Source organism: Hypanus sabinus, chromosome 12 (assembly GCF_030144855.1).
Source record: "Hypanus sabinus isolate sHypSab1 chromosome 12, sHypSab1.hap1, whole genome shotgun sequence".
NCBI classification, from domain to species: domain Eukaryota; kingdom Metazoa; phylum Chordata; class Chondrichthyes; order Myliobatiformes; family Dasyatidae; genus Hypanus; species Hypanus sabinus.
The window spans coordinates 64,792,472-64,810,672 of record NC_082717.1 but is presented as its reverse complement, the minus strand read 5'-3'; the positions used below and the strand labels follow the sequence as shown (position 1 = coordinate 64,810,672).

The following is an 18,201-nucleotide window of genomic DNA, read 5'->3' as shown; positions in this document are numbered from 1 at the left end:
TTACACAATTCAAATAAAATCTTTCAAAAAGACAAGCCTTGGGTGAGAAAACGGTCTGAACTTATTTACAGTTCTTCATCTGGAACCTGACTTTTTTGTGAACGTGGTTTTGCTGGTGAGGTCAGGAGAGCATTGTAAATGGGCTTTGTGGGGCAGTGACCCACAGGATCATGTCCTAATCACTTAATTGGGGTTTGCTTTCAAAACACGAACTGATTTGTCTTTTTCGCAGTGCTTTTGTACTCCAAGCCATCTTGGTTAAAATCCCATGGCTGCTGCCAAACGTAACCAATGAATGCTTGCACTATGTTAGTGAGACCAAGGGGGAATTGGGAAGGAATAATACCAGGTTATTGGATAGACCTGTATTTGTGCGAGCTTTTCAATTTGATTTTCAATTACTACAGGCTCATCAAACATTACTGAATCTTGCTAATATGGAGACACGATACTTTGCAAAGAAGAAAACTCTCTTGAGCCTCAGTAAACTCTCTGTGTTTGCATCCGACCTCCCCGAGAACCTTCTGCATGAAAAGATTGAGGGTAATTTCTGAGTAAAATCTTTCATGTTAACATTAAAGCATAAAACTGAAAGTGAATTGTGAAATTAAATGTTGAAAGTGCATAAGGTAATTGAGGTCTAGTAACATATATTCAGAAGCCAAGGTAATGAGTTAAAAGTACAAAAATAGATAACAGTGAATTTAAGTGACTAAAGAACATTGAGTATGTCAGTGGGATCAACAGAAATCTTAACTGAAGTGAATGAATAATGTGAGATCAGATGGTGCAATGTTTCTTGCTGATAAGGTGCTACTCATTGAGCCTGCGTGGATTTCATTAGAATGGTGTGGGAAGGAAAAATAAAATGAAGTAAAATGGAAATAATAATACTTGCATACTGCCAGGAAGCATTTGGTCTCTCCAGTGGAGAGGTGATCACCCAGTGCACAGTCTATATTGAAAGACTTCATTGTGCATTATTGTTTAATCTGTGTTGTGAGCTAAAAGTGCACTTTTTGTACCTCATAATCTTGAGTGGAGTAGGGATAGGATGTATAAGTTAATTACGTGGATCAGGATGTTAGTGAGGTCCTTTCACATTGATGTAAAAAAGCGAATCAAAAATCAAGTTTATTGTTATATGCACAGGTGCAGTGAAAAACTTGATTGCAGTAGCATCATAGACACATGGCATCTATTATAAAGAATTTTTTTAATAGGAACAATTAGAACAAAAGTAAGTATTTTAGTGTAAGGTAGTCAGAGCAGTTCTAGTGCTGCTAAACCGTGGTGATTAGTGTTTTGCTAGTTGGTTCAAGAACCGAATGGTTGCACCTGGTGGTGTGGTCTTCAGGTTTCTGTACCTTCTGCCCAGTGGTAGCTGTGAAAAGTCAGCGTGGCTCAGATGATGGGAATCTCTGATAGATGTTGCCTTCATGAGGCAGTGTTTTGTGTAGATGCTTCCAATGGTAGGAATGGGTATGATGTATTGGGCAGAGTCTAAGATTCTCTGTAAGTTCTTACATTCCTACACATTTGAATTGGAAAAGGTATCATGTTGAAATTGCTGAAAGTAGCAATGATTTGTTTGAAGTGAATGAAAGAATAAGCACATCATTTAATGAGGCCTCATGGAATTCAGAAGTAAATGAACATCTACTGCCTGCATCTAATCTGAGTATGTTCAATAACAGTAAAAGAAAACAGTAGTAGTTCAGTGTCCACATTTTGGGACTACTATAGTGGAGTGGTTAGCATGACACTATTACAACTTGGGGCGTCGGAGTCCAGTCATGATGTCCTTTCTATGGAGTTTGTATGTCTTCCCTTGGCATACACGGGCCTTCTCCAGGTCTCCTGTTTCCTCTCACAGTCCAAAGACAGACCAGGTGGGTTAGTTGGTAAACTGTCCCGCGATTGGCTTCAGGTCAAATCGGGTTGCTGGGCAGCACGGCTGTACGGGCTCAAAGGGCCTATTCTGTGCTGCATCTTTCAGTAAATAAAACAAAATACGAGGACGTGCTCCACAGCCTCAGCAACTTTGTCAAAGAGAAAGCAAGCAGGTGCCTTTTTGCAAGAGTAGACCAAAGAAATGAGCCTATGAATGTTTGACAAAGCTGATTTTCTTGATGCGCACTCCTCTTCCATATGAAGCATTGAGTTATTTGCATTCATTTTGTTGCAGACTTGAATGCACAAGAGCAGTATCTGCTTCATCAGGATACTCTCCCAATGGAGTTGTTGGAAAGGAAACAGCTCAACGTAGACACAATGCCTGTGTTGTCTGCTTCACAACTGATCGACGTAAGTACGTAAAACTGGTTGTGAGAGATCAATTACCCAAAATTATAAATGAAAGTGTCATGAGGAAGATATTAAAATGACAGACTATGCAAGATAGTTAAGGACAGGAAACTCATAGTAATGATATGAAATATGCTTTCCACCAAAGGTGAGGAAAAAGCAAGTTGATTTAATTTGTTTTAGAAATATTAGGGTGTACCAAATTGAATCAGGAAAGATTGATTTCTTCAAATCAGAAATCGAGCAACAGCAAGACGTCGTGCAGTCTTTCGCCGAAGGCTTTGCCAGAAGAGCTGACAAAGTAAATCCACATAAAACCTGCTTTAATCAAATTTAGATGACTAATTTTGGTTTGCACTTGGAATTTATTTCTCTTTGAACTTCTCTTAAGTGATGGTATTTAGAGTGAGCCCATCTCTTGATAGTATCATGGAAATGCTTGCACCAGATATTTACACCATAATAACCAGTTTGCACTTTCCATGTGAGGTTTTCTTTAATGTCTATTCACTTCAATTAATTCAGATTAATATTCAATTTCTCCAGCTTTACATCAGTGATGACAATGTAAGGGCAAATGAATATGATTTCAAGAAGGCACTTGATCTACTGGAGTACGTTGAAAAGGTACAGAGAAAAAAATAATGATTGCTTTTTCCCATCCTATCAATTCCAAAGTGCAGTTGCCTTGATTCAAAGCCAAGTCGCTTGGATTAAAATATCCTCTACTTGCAGCTGATTTTTATTTTCTAGTAGAATGAGAAATGGGTTGTAAAGCAGAGAACATGGTGTCTGCCCATCTTTTTGGTGCAATAAGCAAACTGCTGGAGGATCTAAGTTTATTGGATCTTCCAAAATGCAACAGCAGAAATACCCTCTGTCTTTTGCTGACTTCAGTGTTTGGGTCAAGGGGATTTATGGTGCTTCTCAGAACTGAACAAGATGCAAATGCTTTAAGGTGGCCTCTGTGAATAGCAAACCTATGCCCATAGTTTCTAATACTAATTCACAATAAAGTTGTGAGTTGAAAAAAAACTTTAAATCAGAACTCCTGTTCCAAATGATTTCCCAGGATCAGATATTGCTTCACTGTTTCTTGCCATTACAGAGGATATGCTTACTAAGTAAGTTATGTCTATACTGCTCAACTTTGACAAAGCAGCACTGCTCAGCTGGTCAGTGTACTCCTGTCTTATGTTCTATGCCTTTATATTTTGGTTTCAACTTAATTTTCCCACATCATATTCCATTATTTACATTTACCTTTTTAGAGGCAAAAGCAAGAGATGTATTTACTTGATGTCTCCTAACCTCAGGCCATGCAAAAGCAGGTTAAAATCATTCGTTTTTGAAGTACAATCAATTATGATAAAAGCAGCTGCCAGTTTACCAGACAAAAATAAGTTAACAACCATAGAAAATCAACTGCTAGAAAATATTTAATTTTTGTGGCAGATATTATGCATCTTTGGGAAGGGTAACAGTAGGCTCTGCTTAAATTGAGGTTGAATGTTTTTGTCTGTTTGTTGCTATAAAGGAGGACAATTCCATCACTGCTGATGAACTGAAACTGGAGATCTTCAGCCGTGCCATCCAGAGAGATGAGTATGTGGAGTTTGGAACTGTTGCTAACTGTAATTAGCTACAAATGTAAACCAACAGTAGCTCTGCTTGCATCATTGTGTAAAATTATGATACCCTTTAAAACAACCCTTTACCCTCCCCTCTTGCGTTTCAGTTGTAATTAGTGTTTCCCTTGCTTTTGCCCCAACTAATTATAAAATATACGAGCCAATAATGTTCTTGTTTCTTGGCCCAAGTGGTTGTGTTTGGAAGATTGCAAAGAGGGTTTAAGAGCAGCATTTCTAAAACCTGAATTTAAACATTTGAGTGCCCTTTTGAGCTAGAATTGTTCACTTGCAATTTGGTAATCAACAAATAAGCCCAGGCATTCCTGTTTTCTGAAGACTATTCATAGTAATTCGAATATTTTGTTTCTTTAGTTGGTCTTTCAGTCCGAAGGATGATCCTGTTGAAGCTGCAAAGGAGACCATCCTGATAAAAATCATAGAAAAGCTCATGGATGAAGGTGAGTGTTGCAGTCCCTAAATCATCATTCATTTCAGTCTGGCATGAAATGCTTGTTTTAACCCATTTTCCACAATGGTTATTCCAATAACAAGTTGGTTTGTTGGGGATCTTGTGCAACTATTTAAATATGAATAATTAGCACAGAAACCAGCTCTTAAGGCAACCCCCAAAGTCAATCTACATGACTCCCATATGCACACATTAAGCCTGTTTCCTTCTTTCCTATTCAAATACCTGTCCAAATGTATTTTAAACATCATAGCATTGCCTCTGCTGGCAGGTCATTCTGGAGAACAAGTGCCCTCTATTTGACAGAACTTCTTAAGATATCTAAATTCCTTCCCTCTTGCCTTGAACCTGTACCCTACATTTCAAACACACAAACCTTGTAGAAAACAAAATTTATTTTGGTTTACCTGCACAGATGTCTGATTATGAGGCATGAACCACAATCATTTTCTTTCCAGTTCTTGAAAAGAGTGAAGTGTCCTAAATGATGGGTCACCATAAATGTTGTTTCTCAATGCATCTGGTACACTTACTGTTGAGAACACGGTGAATGTTTTTACACTGAATAATTTTCACTCTGTTTCATTTTAGGAATTGAGCTAAAACACTACTTGCCAGAAGTAAAGTTCTTGCTACTGTCAGATCATCTAGTGACTCTAGGATCCAATTCATATTTTGAATTCCTCTTGCAAGCAAACTATGAACATTACATAAAAGCACAATCTGAATTGACCTCTATTGTTTAACATCCTTCACTCAGAAGGTAATGTGAATAAGCCATCTGCAACATGAGTGTTTTTTATATGTCTCAAATTATTATGTTTCTAATAAAGTCTATTAATTTCACAAAGATCATTGAGTTGTAGTTATACAGCACAGAAATGGGTCTAACAGCCCAACTCATCAATACCAAGTTGTTGACATGCCTTGCCAACTTCAGTGAACTCGGCTTCTCTGCAAAGCAGTACTTTTGCAATTTCCCAGCTGTTTTGAAGGCTCAGCTGTAGCTTAATCAGAGCCAAGTATTTTGTAAATAGGAATAATGTTTTGTTCATGCTTTAAGATTTAATGAGTGGTGTGTCCCACGGATCATTTCTTAGCCTGCAATACATTGGTGCATATTGACTTGGGAGGAGAAGATGGAATGTATATTTCTTATACAGCATAGAATAGGCACTTCCAGCCCAGCACCTTTTTAAACACTAATTTACAAGAACAATTCACCACAGTGTTTGGACCGCATGAGGAAACCGGAGCACCCGGAGGAAACCCACACACTCAAGCAGAGAACACAACTCCTTATTGATAACGCCAGAATTAAACTTCTTCTCCCAGAGAGTTGTGGGGGTCTGGAATGCACTGCCTCGGAAGGTAGTGGAGGCCAATTCTCTGGAAGCTTTCAAGAAGGAGCTAGATAGGTATCTTATGGATAGGGGAATCAAGGGATATGGGGACAAGGCAGGAACCGGGTATTGATAGTAGTTGATCAGCCATGATCTCAAATTGGTGGTGCAGGCTCAAAGGGCCAAATGGTTTACTTCTGCACCTATTGTCTATAAACTCTAAACTCCAGAACACCCAGACCTGTAATAGCATCACCAGCTGCTACGCTACCATGGCAAGAAGGGATATTTGGGCTCTGCCACAAGCTAGAGTAGGTGGGTGAAATCTTGCCAGATGCAGTTCAATATATGAAAGTGTGAGGTATAAAAGGAAACCAAGTTCAAACTTCTCAATGTAGATACTGCAAATGAGTAAAGTGCAACAGATCCAGTTACTCAAGCTAACAAAAAAAACTAGCATTCAGGTGCAGCCTTATAGTTCAGAGGGCCAATTACAAAGGGATTAGAATATTAATATTGTTCTAATTGTACAGGGTGTCATCAAGGCTGAACCTTGAATATAGTGTGAAGTTTACGATGAGGTAAAAATGGAGGTGACAAAGAGATTCGTTCAACTAATTCTTTGAATGAGGGTTGTCTTCTAGCAAAAGGCAAAACAACTTAACCTATATTCTCTTTTTTAAAGAATTTGTGATATTACCCAATCCTAAGTGAGCATGATAGGATGCATTTCCAATTATGAGAACATCAAAAAGTCATGTTATAAGAGGGCAGTGATTTAAAACAAGGGATTTTCTTCTCATAATGGGTTTTGAATCTCGGGAATTCTATATCTCAGAGTAAAGACTAGATTACTGGAAGTATTTAATGGTAAGGTAAATTTGACTGATAGCTCTCAATTCTCCTTAAGAGAACTGGCAAAGAAAGAGAATTGAGCCACAAGGCAACTACTTTGCTATTTCTGCAAGACTTGCTTTTCTGCACCATAACTCCCGTAACAAAGGTAGTTCTACAAATAGAAAAACTGAGTTGCAGATAAACATTTGTCAACCATGCTTCATGCTACCCATGTGAATTTTCTTTGAATCCACACAGGAGCTAAATTTTCACCTGTCACTACACTGAACTAGATGTTCCAATGCAATAACTAATTTCTTACAAGGGTGTAGAATTGTTGTCTCCATTTAAAATGTTCTCCTCTTTGTACATAGCAAAATCACTAAGACCACAGCATAAAAATACAAGTAATGTATCAATACAATTTACTATTTGTACAGTTATGTTCTTTATCAGTTTGTAAAACAATCTTTACAAAATCAGACCCCAAACTATCTGTTTCTCCATTAATTTTAAGCATACAGGTTCTTGGAGCAACGTCTTCACACATTTGGAAGTGCGAGTGAACACAGTAATGCTGTCTATAAAAGAGCAGTCTTTGGGGGTGGAAGGGAAGGAATCTAGGCAATAGATTCTGTTCATGTGCAGTAAATAATTACACCTGCTCTGCAGTAAAATCCTGCTTCCAGATGAATTCGAGAACGTATGTGTTGCCAGGATCACAGCTTTGTGCACAGGTATAAACAGTAAGTGTTCCCCAGTCCAAACTTTCTTCAAGCCGATCCACTTTAAGCTGGTTAAGCAACTGTGGCATCACCTATATTTTAAAAAAAATCTCAAAATAAGTGGCTGAATTTAGTCCCTGTCCATCAAAATCCAAAAGCAGGAACTAATTTTGTAACAGAAGTCCTATTTGTTCACACTTGACTAAATAAACTTTCTAGCCCCGTCAAGAGCCTCTGCACAAGCTGGAACCAGTTTAACATGCAATAAGATATCCAAAATAAAATGATGGGTTCTGATCTGATTTACTTTACTGCTACAAGAATTTAGATAACGAGTTAGCCCCATCTACTCTGCAATACAAAAACCAACAATGTTTGTTTACAAAGCAACAAATGAATTGGGTAAGACAGTAAGTGAGTTCAGATGAAAAATAATGCAGCACTTAACATACACTATACACTGTTAAAGGCAATGAGAAATTAATTCTGAAGGACTGTGATAGAGTGGATGGACATCATGTTTCATCTAGGGAAAAAAGATCTTAAACTTGGTGTCAGTCTTTACCCATATAACATGAGATTATTTTTTTTCCCCCAAGGTGACAAGGCTTTGAAACTTTTTGCAAAGTTTGTGTCAAACAGTGTTCACACTTTTTTTTTAAAGCTGGGGTGAAGAGCTACCATTGGGTAGGTAGGAGTACAGTGTTGAAGTTACAAGCAGATCAAAAATTGATTTTGAGAGGCCCCAGAGCTTATTCCTACTCTTAGTTCATATGTTGTTTATCCAAACAGCAAGTTTTTATTTGCAGATTATTGGCCTTATAACTTTACATAACCCAACACGCTATAAGGCAGGGCAATGTTTATCTGAATCTGCAGCACACAGGCAATTTTGAAACAAACTTTTCTTTGGAGCAAAGCCTTTATTCTGTCCTTAAACTCAAGAAAAGAAAATCTCTTCATTCTTCAATTCTCTTTAAATAATGCTGGGTCAGGTTGCATCTTCAGAAAGCAACAGTTCAAAGTCAGTTGAAAGACTTTTCATAGGAACTGAGAAAGCTAGTGAATTTGAAGAAACTTAATATAAAATCACCCTCCCCGTTTCTGATTAAAGGTCTTTCATGTGAAATACACAGCTGTTCCTATTTGCAGAGATGCTGCCTGTTTAATTCAAATAATTTTTTTTACTGTGCCTGATCAAATAAGCTAAAGCAATTTAATTTACATTGATAATTAAAATAATTTAATAAACATAAACAATCCAGCATTTTCAAGTCCAAAGTAATAGAGGATTAGTAAATTTTCTGGACCATTGAATGTTATTTCTATTAAACAAATCTTTTTTTAAAAAATGTTTCACAGTATGATAAAATTGTCTACTAACCAAATAAGAGAGCACAGAAGCTGGGGTCCCATCAGTGAGAAAGGAGCACAGAATCAGGGACAACAGTGTGTTGAAATAGAGGCAGCTAAGCAAACTTTAATTATTTGGTAATCTAAATGCCAAGTACATAACCCTCTGAACTTCTAAATGGTTGACAGGAGATATCCAGAGTTTTACTGTATAATTCATACCTGAAATTCAAATTCACGCCTAGCTCCACAAGAACAATTTGGGATGTCATTATCTGTTGGAGTGTTATTACCAGATACCCACAACGGGCCTCCTCCTCTGCAGTAGCGCAATACCTACAAAAAATGAAAATGAAAATTAAGTGTATGAGCAACAAGTCTCTCTCAAGATTGGTGTAGTTTCTCATTAAGCTAGATCCAGTATTTACTGAATAATTTTGGCATTGTAACAAAACTGATGAGGCTGTTTCTACTTATGAATTCTACAATGTTGTCAAAGAAGGCAAATAAATGTCAAAAAAAATCTTTACTGGAAGAAGTAGCATTCAAAAGGCAAGAAGCCACAGCTGTGGCTGACAAGGGAAGTCAAAGCCAACATAAAAGCCAAGGAGAGAGCATACAATAAAGCAAAAATTAGTGTGAAGTTAGAGGATTGGGAAGCCTTTAAAAAAACCAACAAAAGACAACTAAAAGCCATAAGGAAAGAAAAGATTAAGTATGACAGCAAGCTAGTAAATAATATCAAAGATACCAGAAGTTTTTTTTCCCCCAGATACAGTATAGAAAAAGTAAAAGGGAGACAAGAGTAGATACCTGACCACTGGAAAATGATGCTTGAGAGGTAGTAATGGGTGACAAGGAAATGGCAGATAAACTGAAGAAGTATTTTGTCTCAGTCTTCATTGTGGAAGACACTGTAAGAATGCCGGAAGTGTGAGATTGTCAGGGGTCAGAAGTGAGTATAGTTGCTATTACTAGGGTGGTGACGATAGGGAAGCTGAACGGTCTGAAGGTAGGTAAGTCACTTGAACCAGGTGGACTACACCACAGGATTCTGAAGAGATTGTGCAGGTATTAGTAATGATCTTTAAAGAAACACTAGATTCTAGCATGGTTCCAGAAGACTGGAGAATTGCAAATATCATTCTTCAAGAAGGGAGGGAGTCAGAAGAAAGGAAATAGGCGAGTTAGCTTGACCTCATTGAGAGTCTATTGTAAAGGATGTTTTGGGGTATCTGGCACATGGTAAAAGAAACCAAATTCAGCATGGTTTCCTTAAGGGAAAATCTTGCTTGACAAATCTGTTGGAATTCTTTGAAGAAATAACAAGTAGGATACACAAAGAAGAATTGGTAGATGTTATGTAGGTGGATTTTCAGAAGGCCTTTGATAAGATGCAACACGAGGCTGTTTAGCAAGAGCCCAGGGCATTAAAGGAATGATACTAGAATGGGTAAATTGGCTAACTGGCAAGAAGCAAAGTGTGGGGGGGGGGGGGGGGGGAGTATTGGGAGCCTTTTTCTGATTGGCTGCCATGACTAGTGGTGTTGTCAATGATTTAGATGACAAAATTGATTGGTTTATGGCCAAGTTTGTAGCCAATACAAAGATGCAAGGTCAAGTAGTGTTGAAGCAGGGAGCCTGCAAAAGGACTTAAAATTAGGAGAATGGCAAAGAAGTGACAGATGGAATACAGTGTCAGGAAGTATATGATAGATCATGCACTGATAGGGAGTCCTCGTGCAGGATTGCCTAAAGGCTAACTTGCAGGTTGTGTTAATCGTGAGTTGGCAAATGCACCTTTAATCCCAATTTAGAGGCTGCCCAAATTAGCCAAAGTTTCATGGAAATGGGTAAAGATAAAAAAATGACAAACTACCATTTAACTAAGTAACAAATCATGTATTCAAATTAAATACAGAACAAATTGGGACACCACAAATACAACTACAGTGGCATAAAAATGTGTATTAGTTCCTAATTATTGAAGGAATTTGTTCATTGCATTCACATTAAAATCAAAATAAAGGACAAAATGATCGAAGTCATTGCTTTTTGAATTGGTGTCTTTCAGCCCAAATGGATAGCACAACCACACACAATTGATGCTATTTAGAAACTGTTTGCTCTAAGTACGGTGTAGTTTCTAAATGGTCACACAAGTGCATTTGACTGATGCTGATTAGAAACTGCTCAGCAACAGTCTCCTGTCCCATTTAAGCAGCATAATGTCCCAAATAATCAGCTGCTCTGGTTCACCAATTGCTCAAATAACCAGATTTTACTGTACTCACCACTCTAGGAGAAAAAGTTGGCCTTCTAATTCCTATTAAACTTTTCCCATCCTGCACATATCATTGCATGGATTGGTACTTGGGGACCCAGTAATTCGCAATCTGAAGCAACAGTTTGGGTGACAACATTGCAGATGTCAGGTCACCCAGTTTGGTGCACAAAAATGGTAAAGTGAGTTTGCTTTAGCTGGTGACGGATTGGAGTTCAAAAGCACCGAGATTGCCAAGCAGCTAGAATGGACAGATTTGCCACTCATATACTGTGTCCAGTGCTCCTGGTGGGGCCTCCTGTATATCGGTGAGACCTGACATAGATGGAGACCATTTCACTGAGCACCCGCCAGAAGATGCGGGATATCCCAGTGGTCACCCATCTTAATGCCACTTCCCATTTCGATATGTCAAATCATGGCTTCTTCAACGGTTGCAATGAGACTACAAACAGGTTGGAGAAACAACACCTTATATTCCAACTGGTGTTCCAACCTGATGGCATGAACATCGATTTCTCAAACTTCTGGGATTGCCCCCACAGCACCCCCCTGCCCATTTTTGTTCTCGTTTCTCAGTCCCTTGTATCTTAAATCATTGAAAAATCAACATACAGGTACAGTAAGTATTGAAGTCAAATTGTTGACCTTTAATGAAATTTTAAGTATAGATATAATGTGTAAATAAAATTAGGTAGAGCCTTGGTAAAACTACAACTGAATTGTTAATTTTGTTCTTATCAAAAACAATATATCCTTACCACAATGGGAGACCAACAAAGATAAAAGACCGTTTCCTAGTGTAAGGTTTCACTGTTAATCTAATGGCCCCTTTGTACTGTTCCACTGCTGAGGTAATGGTTTCCCTGCAGCCACAATGTTTGGGTTATGACTAGAGATAACAGGGCCTTTGGAATGTATGTTAGCCAATGAGAGGATGTTGTTCTTTCTTGTGGATCTGGGAGAAGGGATCTCACGGTCTTTTGTCGGGGATAGATGAAGAGACAAGATGCGAATGGAGAGTTGGTAGACCGCCAGACACAGTAGACTGAGGAGCGAGGGTCGGCTACGTTTGGAGGAAGTTCACGGGAACAAATGGAGAAACATGAGCTCCAACGTTTGTGTATTAAACTGTTTGACGAGAATAGGCCCTTTTTTATTTGTTTTTTTACTAACCCCTATAGTCAAATTAAGAATTATAAAGCTCAATCGTTTAATTGCATATTGTGTACTGTTCATTATTTTGTGGTACTGTTTTGTAATGGGACACATCACACAGCATCCACCCAATCGAGATTTCTTAAGTTTGGCCTGGCTGAGGGTTGTTTCCCCTAGTTTAAGCTGCCAGCCGAACCAAGGGTTACAACAGTATAGCAGTTTTGCCAATGAAATAAGATTGGATATACCAGGCTTGTATTCATTAAAAGTTAGAAGAATGAGAAGTAATTGCATTGAAATTAAAATTCTTACAGGGCTTGACAGAAAGGATATTACTGCCCAGAATTAGGGATAGGTACTTAAGACTGAGTGAAGGAGAGGGTTTTGAGTCTTTGGAATTCCCCACTCCAAACATTTGTGAATGTTCAGTTGTTAAGTTTTTTATAAAAACAGAGGCTGGCAGATCAGTCGATATGAAAGGAATCAAGAGATGGCAAGGAAAGATTTTAATTTTCTAGGAATGATATTTGATTATTTCTTCATATGTGCAAAAGTATGGACAGAAAAGTAGCTTCTGAAATGGATTGCCATGGCTGCTCATCTTGGCAGAATATTAAATAATTGGAGAGTCCACTGCACTTTATGCATTGTGGCAATTTGCTACCCTCTCCCTCCCCCGCCTTGATAAGTGCTTGCTGAAAAAAAAATTACAAGTTGCAAGGACAAATTGGCTGCCTGATACGGTGGGATGAGATTTACTCCACAACGTAACACCTCAAATTGTATCTCAGACATACTATTTTAAATTGTCTAAGCTAAATGGTCATTGAGATAAGCAGGCATGACCTGGAACCACGGAGAAGTTCTAGGATAAGGGTTCTAAAAATGTAAAAACGGCAATGATACACTCAGTTTAGGCTGGAGTCACAACCAGACCTGAGTGAGAAGTAGAAGCAGCTGTCAGACACCTGGGGTTCCCTCCACCACTGCACTGATCAGTTCCTGAGTGGTTGATAAATATTCTTTGTTCCATAATTTGTTGAAATGGTTAATGAGCAGCTTTCATATCCTAATAAAATGGTGACTTTATATCCTTTAACACATGTTGGCAAATACTTCTTGATGATGAGTCAGAAAGAAAAAGGAATGACTTTTTAAATATTTTAGTTAGAGATATGGGAATATTGCAAGAAAATGGAGTAAAGGTACCAGTTCAGCTATGAACTTAATGAATGGCATTGGAGGCATCAAAGGCCAAATGACCTCCTCTTGATTGGGTAGTTTTCAGAATTGGGTCGAACAAAAAAGTTCTAGTTGAACTACTGGCACATAATAACAAAACTGCAGGTTAGTGCAATAGAGTGATATTAAAGCAAACTGAATTTAAAGTTGTGATAAATAGAGCTCAGGTACAGATTATAACAGCTTTTAACTGAAGCAGTTAAACTAATTTTTGTAAAACAAATAATTGTTCCATCTTTTAATCTGTGCAGTTCAGCATTTAGAGGAAAGAAAGCATTTCAGATTTTACGCACAAGAGCTAACACGAGTACTAACTGTGCTCTCACTGCTCAATCAATGCCCGATCTGATAAACTATAGTATATTACAAATGAATATGAAACAAAACATTAATGACCAGGTAACAGAATTTTTTATACCAAGATTAGCAAAACACACTTCATTCCTGTGATTGTACGATTAACTGGGGTGACAGTTAAATTATTTAAGGTACAACAGTTTCATTTTACAACTCTTCCTCTCTAATGTAAAGTTGCAAATCACTTTAATAAGTTTGAGTTACAGTCAAGCAAAAGAAAGAAAATAAAATGTATGATTTCACAGATATCTAACCAGCTCTCTCCTTAAAGGACACATTCTACAGACCTGATCAGGTGCTAATGCAATCCGCTTCTTAAACTTAGCGAAGATCTGGTCTTCTTTCGTTGCATGTCTTGCCATGGCTTCCAGCTCCTGCTCCTCCATCACTTCAGACATGCAAACTGAACACAAAGATTGTTAGTAGACATAGGACAGCTATCACCTCCTCCTCTATTCTGTCAAATGCAATTTCTTCCACTTGTGTGTTTCAGAGCTGTACTATGCAAGTTGAATACTTCTATACACTGTCAAACACCAAAACAAAGTGACAGAAATCAAGCATACTATCCAGCTCAAATGCTACTTTGCTGCCCAAGGTCAGATGATAAAAGAAAAGATTTATTATTCACAAGTATTGTGGAAAAAAACTTACCAGTGTCTTTATTAGCAAGGAAAAGTAAATTGTCAACTCCTGTCTGCTTTACATAGTTTGGTACTGCAAAATTAAAGATGGGAACAGAAAATATGGAATAAAATAGACTAAATTTCAGGAAATATGAAAGCAAGGAAATGACACAAACTAATTTTGCTGCTGTATTTGTTCAATTGTTCCAAAGACATATTTTAAAGTTTTAGTGGGAATTCTTTATATTTCACAGAACGACTTGTGATGGCATTGGGCTTGCTGTTGCAAAGTTCTGAACTCAAATGAAGATCTTAAGCCCAATCTGATAAAAAAAAGCTATGGATACCCACACTAATGGGAGGTTTTACTGTAGCCAGTTACTCTTCAAAGGCTGGATCACTTCCTTGTTAATCCTCCATGGCAAGTTTAGCTACCAATACCCACGATCTGAGCATGGGAATTCCCTTCCCTACCAAGATGATACTTCCAGCCAACAAAGTAGTTCAAACACAATTCGATTTAGTGATGCGCATTTAAATTTACATAAAATTCTATTTCCATTTTTCAATCTTTTTATTGATTTCCAAATAAAGAATATACAAATTGGAAGAGGAGTTTAACAAGTAGAGAATATAAAAGACATATAAACAGCAATAGTAAAAACAAAAAGTATATAATATCAAAATCAAATAAATAAAATGTTATGCTGATATATATATATAATAATAATAATAAAACTATAACTCCTCATAACAATCATAAGAAAAAAAGATTGGAAATTTTATTGATAAGGAAAAAAACCCCACTAACTAAACTGAAACAAAAAAAAAAGAAAAAAAGGAAAAAGAAAGATTGGACAGTCCAACTAAGGATAAAATTAGAAAAAAAACAATGAGGAAAAAAAACATCCTTCCATTCATCTCCGAACCTTCATGGATAAGTATTTTCCCCTAAAATTCTAAAGACATTTAAAACTCAAGATTTTCAATTTTCTAAAAGATTTCCAAATTACAAATGATTTCTAGGATTTTCAAAACACAGATACAACTCCTGCAAGCTAAAATGACATGCGAGTTGCGGTTGAGCATCACCTTTCTATCATTTTTATTGTCATCCCTTGACTATTCCTAACGAGCCTGACTGCTCTTTGACATTTATACTGTTTTGCTACTTGATGACCTCACTCACATGCAATATTTTTTAAAATGCCTTTTCAGAGATAGTCTTAAAGCTTTTAGGGAGAGATATCCCACACAACCAAAATGAATGCTGTGAAGGTTGACAGAGTACACAAATCTTCCAGCTATCGATAGATCAGCTATTTGATAGTATTGATCTGGTCTGTAACCTTGCTTGAACTGAACAAGCATCTGGTTAGATGCAAACCAACTAACATAACCCCACTGCTTACACTGCATTACAGCGCTGTTTGCAAATCTATCCTTTTAACCTAGTACACATTATCGCTTGCAGTTTACATTTAGAACCGAATACCGGTTCTTGTTTACGACAGGAATTTGAGCAAGAAGTATCAGTTGGGCTTGAACTTACTCAAAAACAACTCTTTGATCCCTTGAAATGTCGAAAGCTGAGCTTGTCAAAGGGCCCCCAGGCCTTGGACAGCGAGTTTACATTACAATATCAAACTAGATTAGTGTTAATCCAATATTCACTCACCACTTTTTTGTACTGACAAGGAGTCCATGCACGTTTGGAGTTTTTCCAGTTCCTCACCCTCCGATTCCTCGAGCTCCATCACCAGCTCGAACTCGGGAAAAAGGATATTGAGAGCTGAAAACCCATCCTCGTCCGGTTGTCCTGCAAAACCGACAGCGGGAGAGATACCGACATGAAGTTTGATGCAAAGGGAAGAGGCAGGCAGGTTGAATTGCTGCGTGATCCCACTCACCGGGCTGGCCGCACACCGCTCGATGCCCCGCTTTCCAGTCGGCTCTTTGGTGCTCCTTGCCGCAGTAGCGGGCGCGACGGCAACGGGAGCAGGCCTTGGGGCCAGAGGCCCCGCACACACGGCACAGGCTGAGTCCAGGAATCGGCCTGAGAGGTGCATCGGGCTCCGGCTCCGGCTCCGGCTCGGCCGAATAGAAATCGTTCACCCGCCCCAGCTGGCTTCGCAGGACGACGAAGCTGCGGTCCCGACAGTCCGAGAGCGCGCAGCAGAAGATGAGGAGCGAGCGGTGGAAGGCGCTGTCCCGCGGCGCGTACACCTGCAGCAGGAAGGTCAGGGGCTGCGCGCATCCGCCGCACCGCAGGCGCTCGGGCCCCGGCAGCTCCAGGCTCAGCCAGGCCGGCCGCCCGCCCACCTTACTGGGGAACTGCGAGCTGGCCAGCCGCGCCGGGGCCGCCGGCTCCACGAAGCCCAGCTCCACGGGCCTGGGGCCCGGCTCCTCCATCCTCTCCCTCCTGGCAGCGTCGTGCGAGATTGGCGTCACTTCCCCTGCTTGTAATGCCGGAGCATCACCGCCACGAACGGAGTCGGTGTGGGGCAAAGAGGCGGGATGTACTCGTTAAATATACCCCCTCCCCCAAAAAACTCATAATATCAGAACTCATACGTTACGATGGCAGTGATATCCTAACAGACTTCCCACGTTAAACTGTCTCAAAGGTCTCAATTTAGCAATGAGATGTTTATTTTGCACCTCATAGCTTCTGCATTCAAACAACAGTATACGCTGCGCAGCTTCTTGACAAGTGCACTCCCGTATCACGCATTTTAGTTCTCAACAGGTATTCAATCTAGTATGTTCAATACGTAAACATGCAGATAACAACTTTTCTCCTTATATACCATTTCCCAGTTGAGTTCCCACCATCCTCTGAATTGTATATCAACGCCATCTTTTCTTTTCCTTAAACATGCCAACGTTGTTGCCGCAATGATTGAATACACTTTTCAATTAGGGCATTCACCTCCCCCTTTTGTAAGGAACCACTATATTTATATCTTTAATTTTAAATGATTGCCTGGATAGAATGTCTGCCATCTCATTTCTTTCAACCTCAATATGGGCAGGGACCCAGACAAAATGAATGCACAGGCCTGCCCTGCAGCTTCAACAAACATCCAATCTCGAGAAGAAAGTCTGGCCAACCTGTTTTAATAGATATCGAGATGAAGAACGATTCAGGGCACAGAAGTACATAATCAGGATGTACTTCAACCTACTCTAAAAACTATAGCACCTTTTAGAAGTGAATGTTGATACTTTGTCTGATAATGTTGCTAATATGGGATGACCAACTTTATGTCCTCTTATGCTAACCCAATAAACCATTGCTAACTATAATCTGTGGAGATTCAAGGTAGTTCACCAGTAATGCCAAAATTGGGAATATTTAACAGCGCCACAACACAATCTCTATACTTGAGCTTGAATTTTATGTAAGGGCTTTAAGACCACTGGTGAGGCCGATCCAGAAACAGCACATCCATAATCAAAGATATCTGATTAAAGCAATGTACGTTTGTTTAAATTAGCTCCTACTTGTCCAACTGAGCATCTGAGCACATTGAAGGCATTTTTTTACACTTCTCTGTAACTTTATTCACAAGCACCTTCCATGTTAGCCTTGTGTCCATCCACATATATAGAAAGTTTACCACTGATTCTTGTTTGAGAGACTCAACACATAACTTGAGTCTTTGCATCAGGAAATTTAATCCCCATCTCTCTACTTCATTCATAGCTGTATGCATTTTCCTAACTACATCATGTACAGAATATTCCTCACCATACTGTCATCAGCATAAAATGATTTGGAAAACTCTAAGCCAATATTTAAGAAAATATCATTATCGGTATTAAAAAGTGGGCTGAACACACTCCACTGTGAAGTCCCATTCTCT

At 38.9% G+C, this 18,201-nt stretch overlaps 2 protein-coding genes across 3 annotated transcripts in view; one reads left to right on the top strand and one right to left on the bottom strand.

The window, feature by feature from the left end:
• Window positions 1–6,844, top strand: part of nup133 (nucleoporin 133) — a 41,575-nt gene extending 34,731 nt beyond the window's left edge. Inside the window, exons 21-26 of the mRNA XM_059986095.1 lie at window positions 408–543; window positions 2,189–2,307; window positions 2,854–2,934; window positions 3,845–3,912; window positions 4,311–4,396; window positions 4,999–6,844. Of these exons, the coding sequence (XP_059842078.1) occupies window positions 408–543; window positions 2,189–2,307; window positions 2,854–2,934; window positions 3,845–3,912; window positions 4,311–4,396; window positions 4,999–5,153 (645 nt within the window). The 3' untranslated portion in view covers window positions 5,154–6,844. The remainder of the gene's footprint in view (window positions 1–407; window positions 544–2,188; window positions 2,308–2,853; window positions 2,935–3,844; window positions 3,913–4,310; window positions 4,397–4,998) is intronic.
• Window positions 6,845–6,989: 145 nt separating this feature from the next.
• On the bottom strand, window positions 6,990–16,883 carry pdcd2 (programmed cell death 2). 2 transcript variants are annotated; one of them, XM_059986096.1, is made up of 6 exons: window positions 16,243–16,883; window positions 16,011–16,151; window positions 14,361–14,423; window positions 13,994–14,109; window positions 8,888–9,001; window positions 6,990–7,404 (listed from the first exon to the last, which is right to left on the bottom strand). In XM_059986096.1, the coding sequence occupies exons 1-6, from the start codon at window positions 16,742–16,744 to the stop codon at window positions 7,243–7,245; spliced, it is 1,098 nt and encodes a 365-aa protein (XP_059842079.1). In that variant the 5' UTR covers window positions 16,745–16,883; the 3' UTR covers window positions 6,990–7,242. The 2 variants fall into 2 exon arrangements, with proteins under 2 accessions (XP_059842079.1, XP_059842080.1); XM_059986097.1 differs by lacking the exon at window positions 14,361–14,423.
• Between the last annotated feature and the right edge of the window lie 1,318 nt (window positions 16,884–18,201).

Bases quoted from the DNA above. Each gene is read 5' to 3' on its own strand.
- pdcd2 (XM_059986096.1), bottom strand. From the start codon at position 16,744: ATGGAGGAGCCGGGCCCCAGGCCCGTGGAGCTGGGCTTCGTGGAGCCG. The intron at 14,424-16,010 runs GTGAGTGAATAT...TTAATTTTGCAG, and splicing joins CTTGTCAGTACAAAAAAGTG to TACCAAACTATGTAAAGCAG. The intron at 9,002-13,993 runs GTCTGTAGAATG...CATTTTTTGTAG, and splicing joins TTGCATTAGCACCTGATCAG to GTATTGCGCTACTGCAGAGG.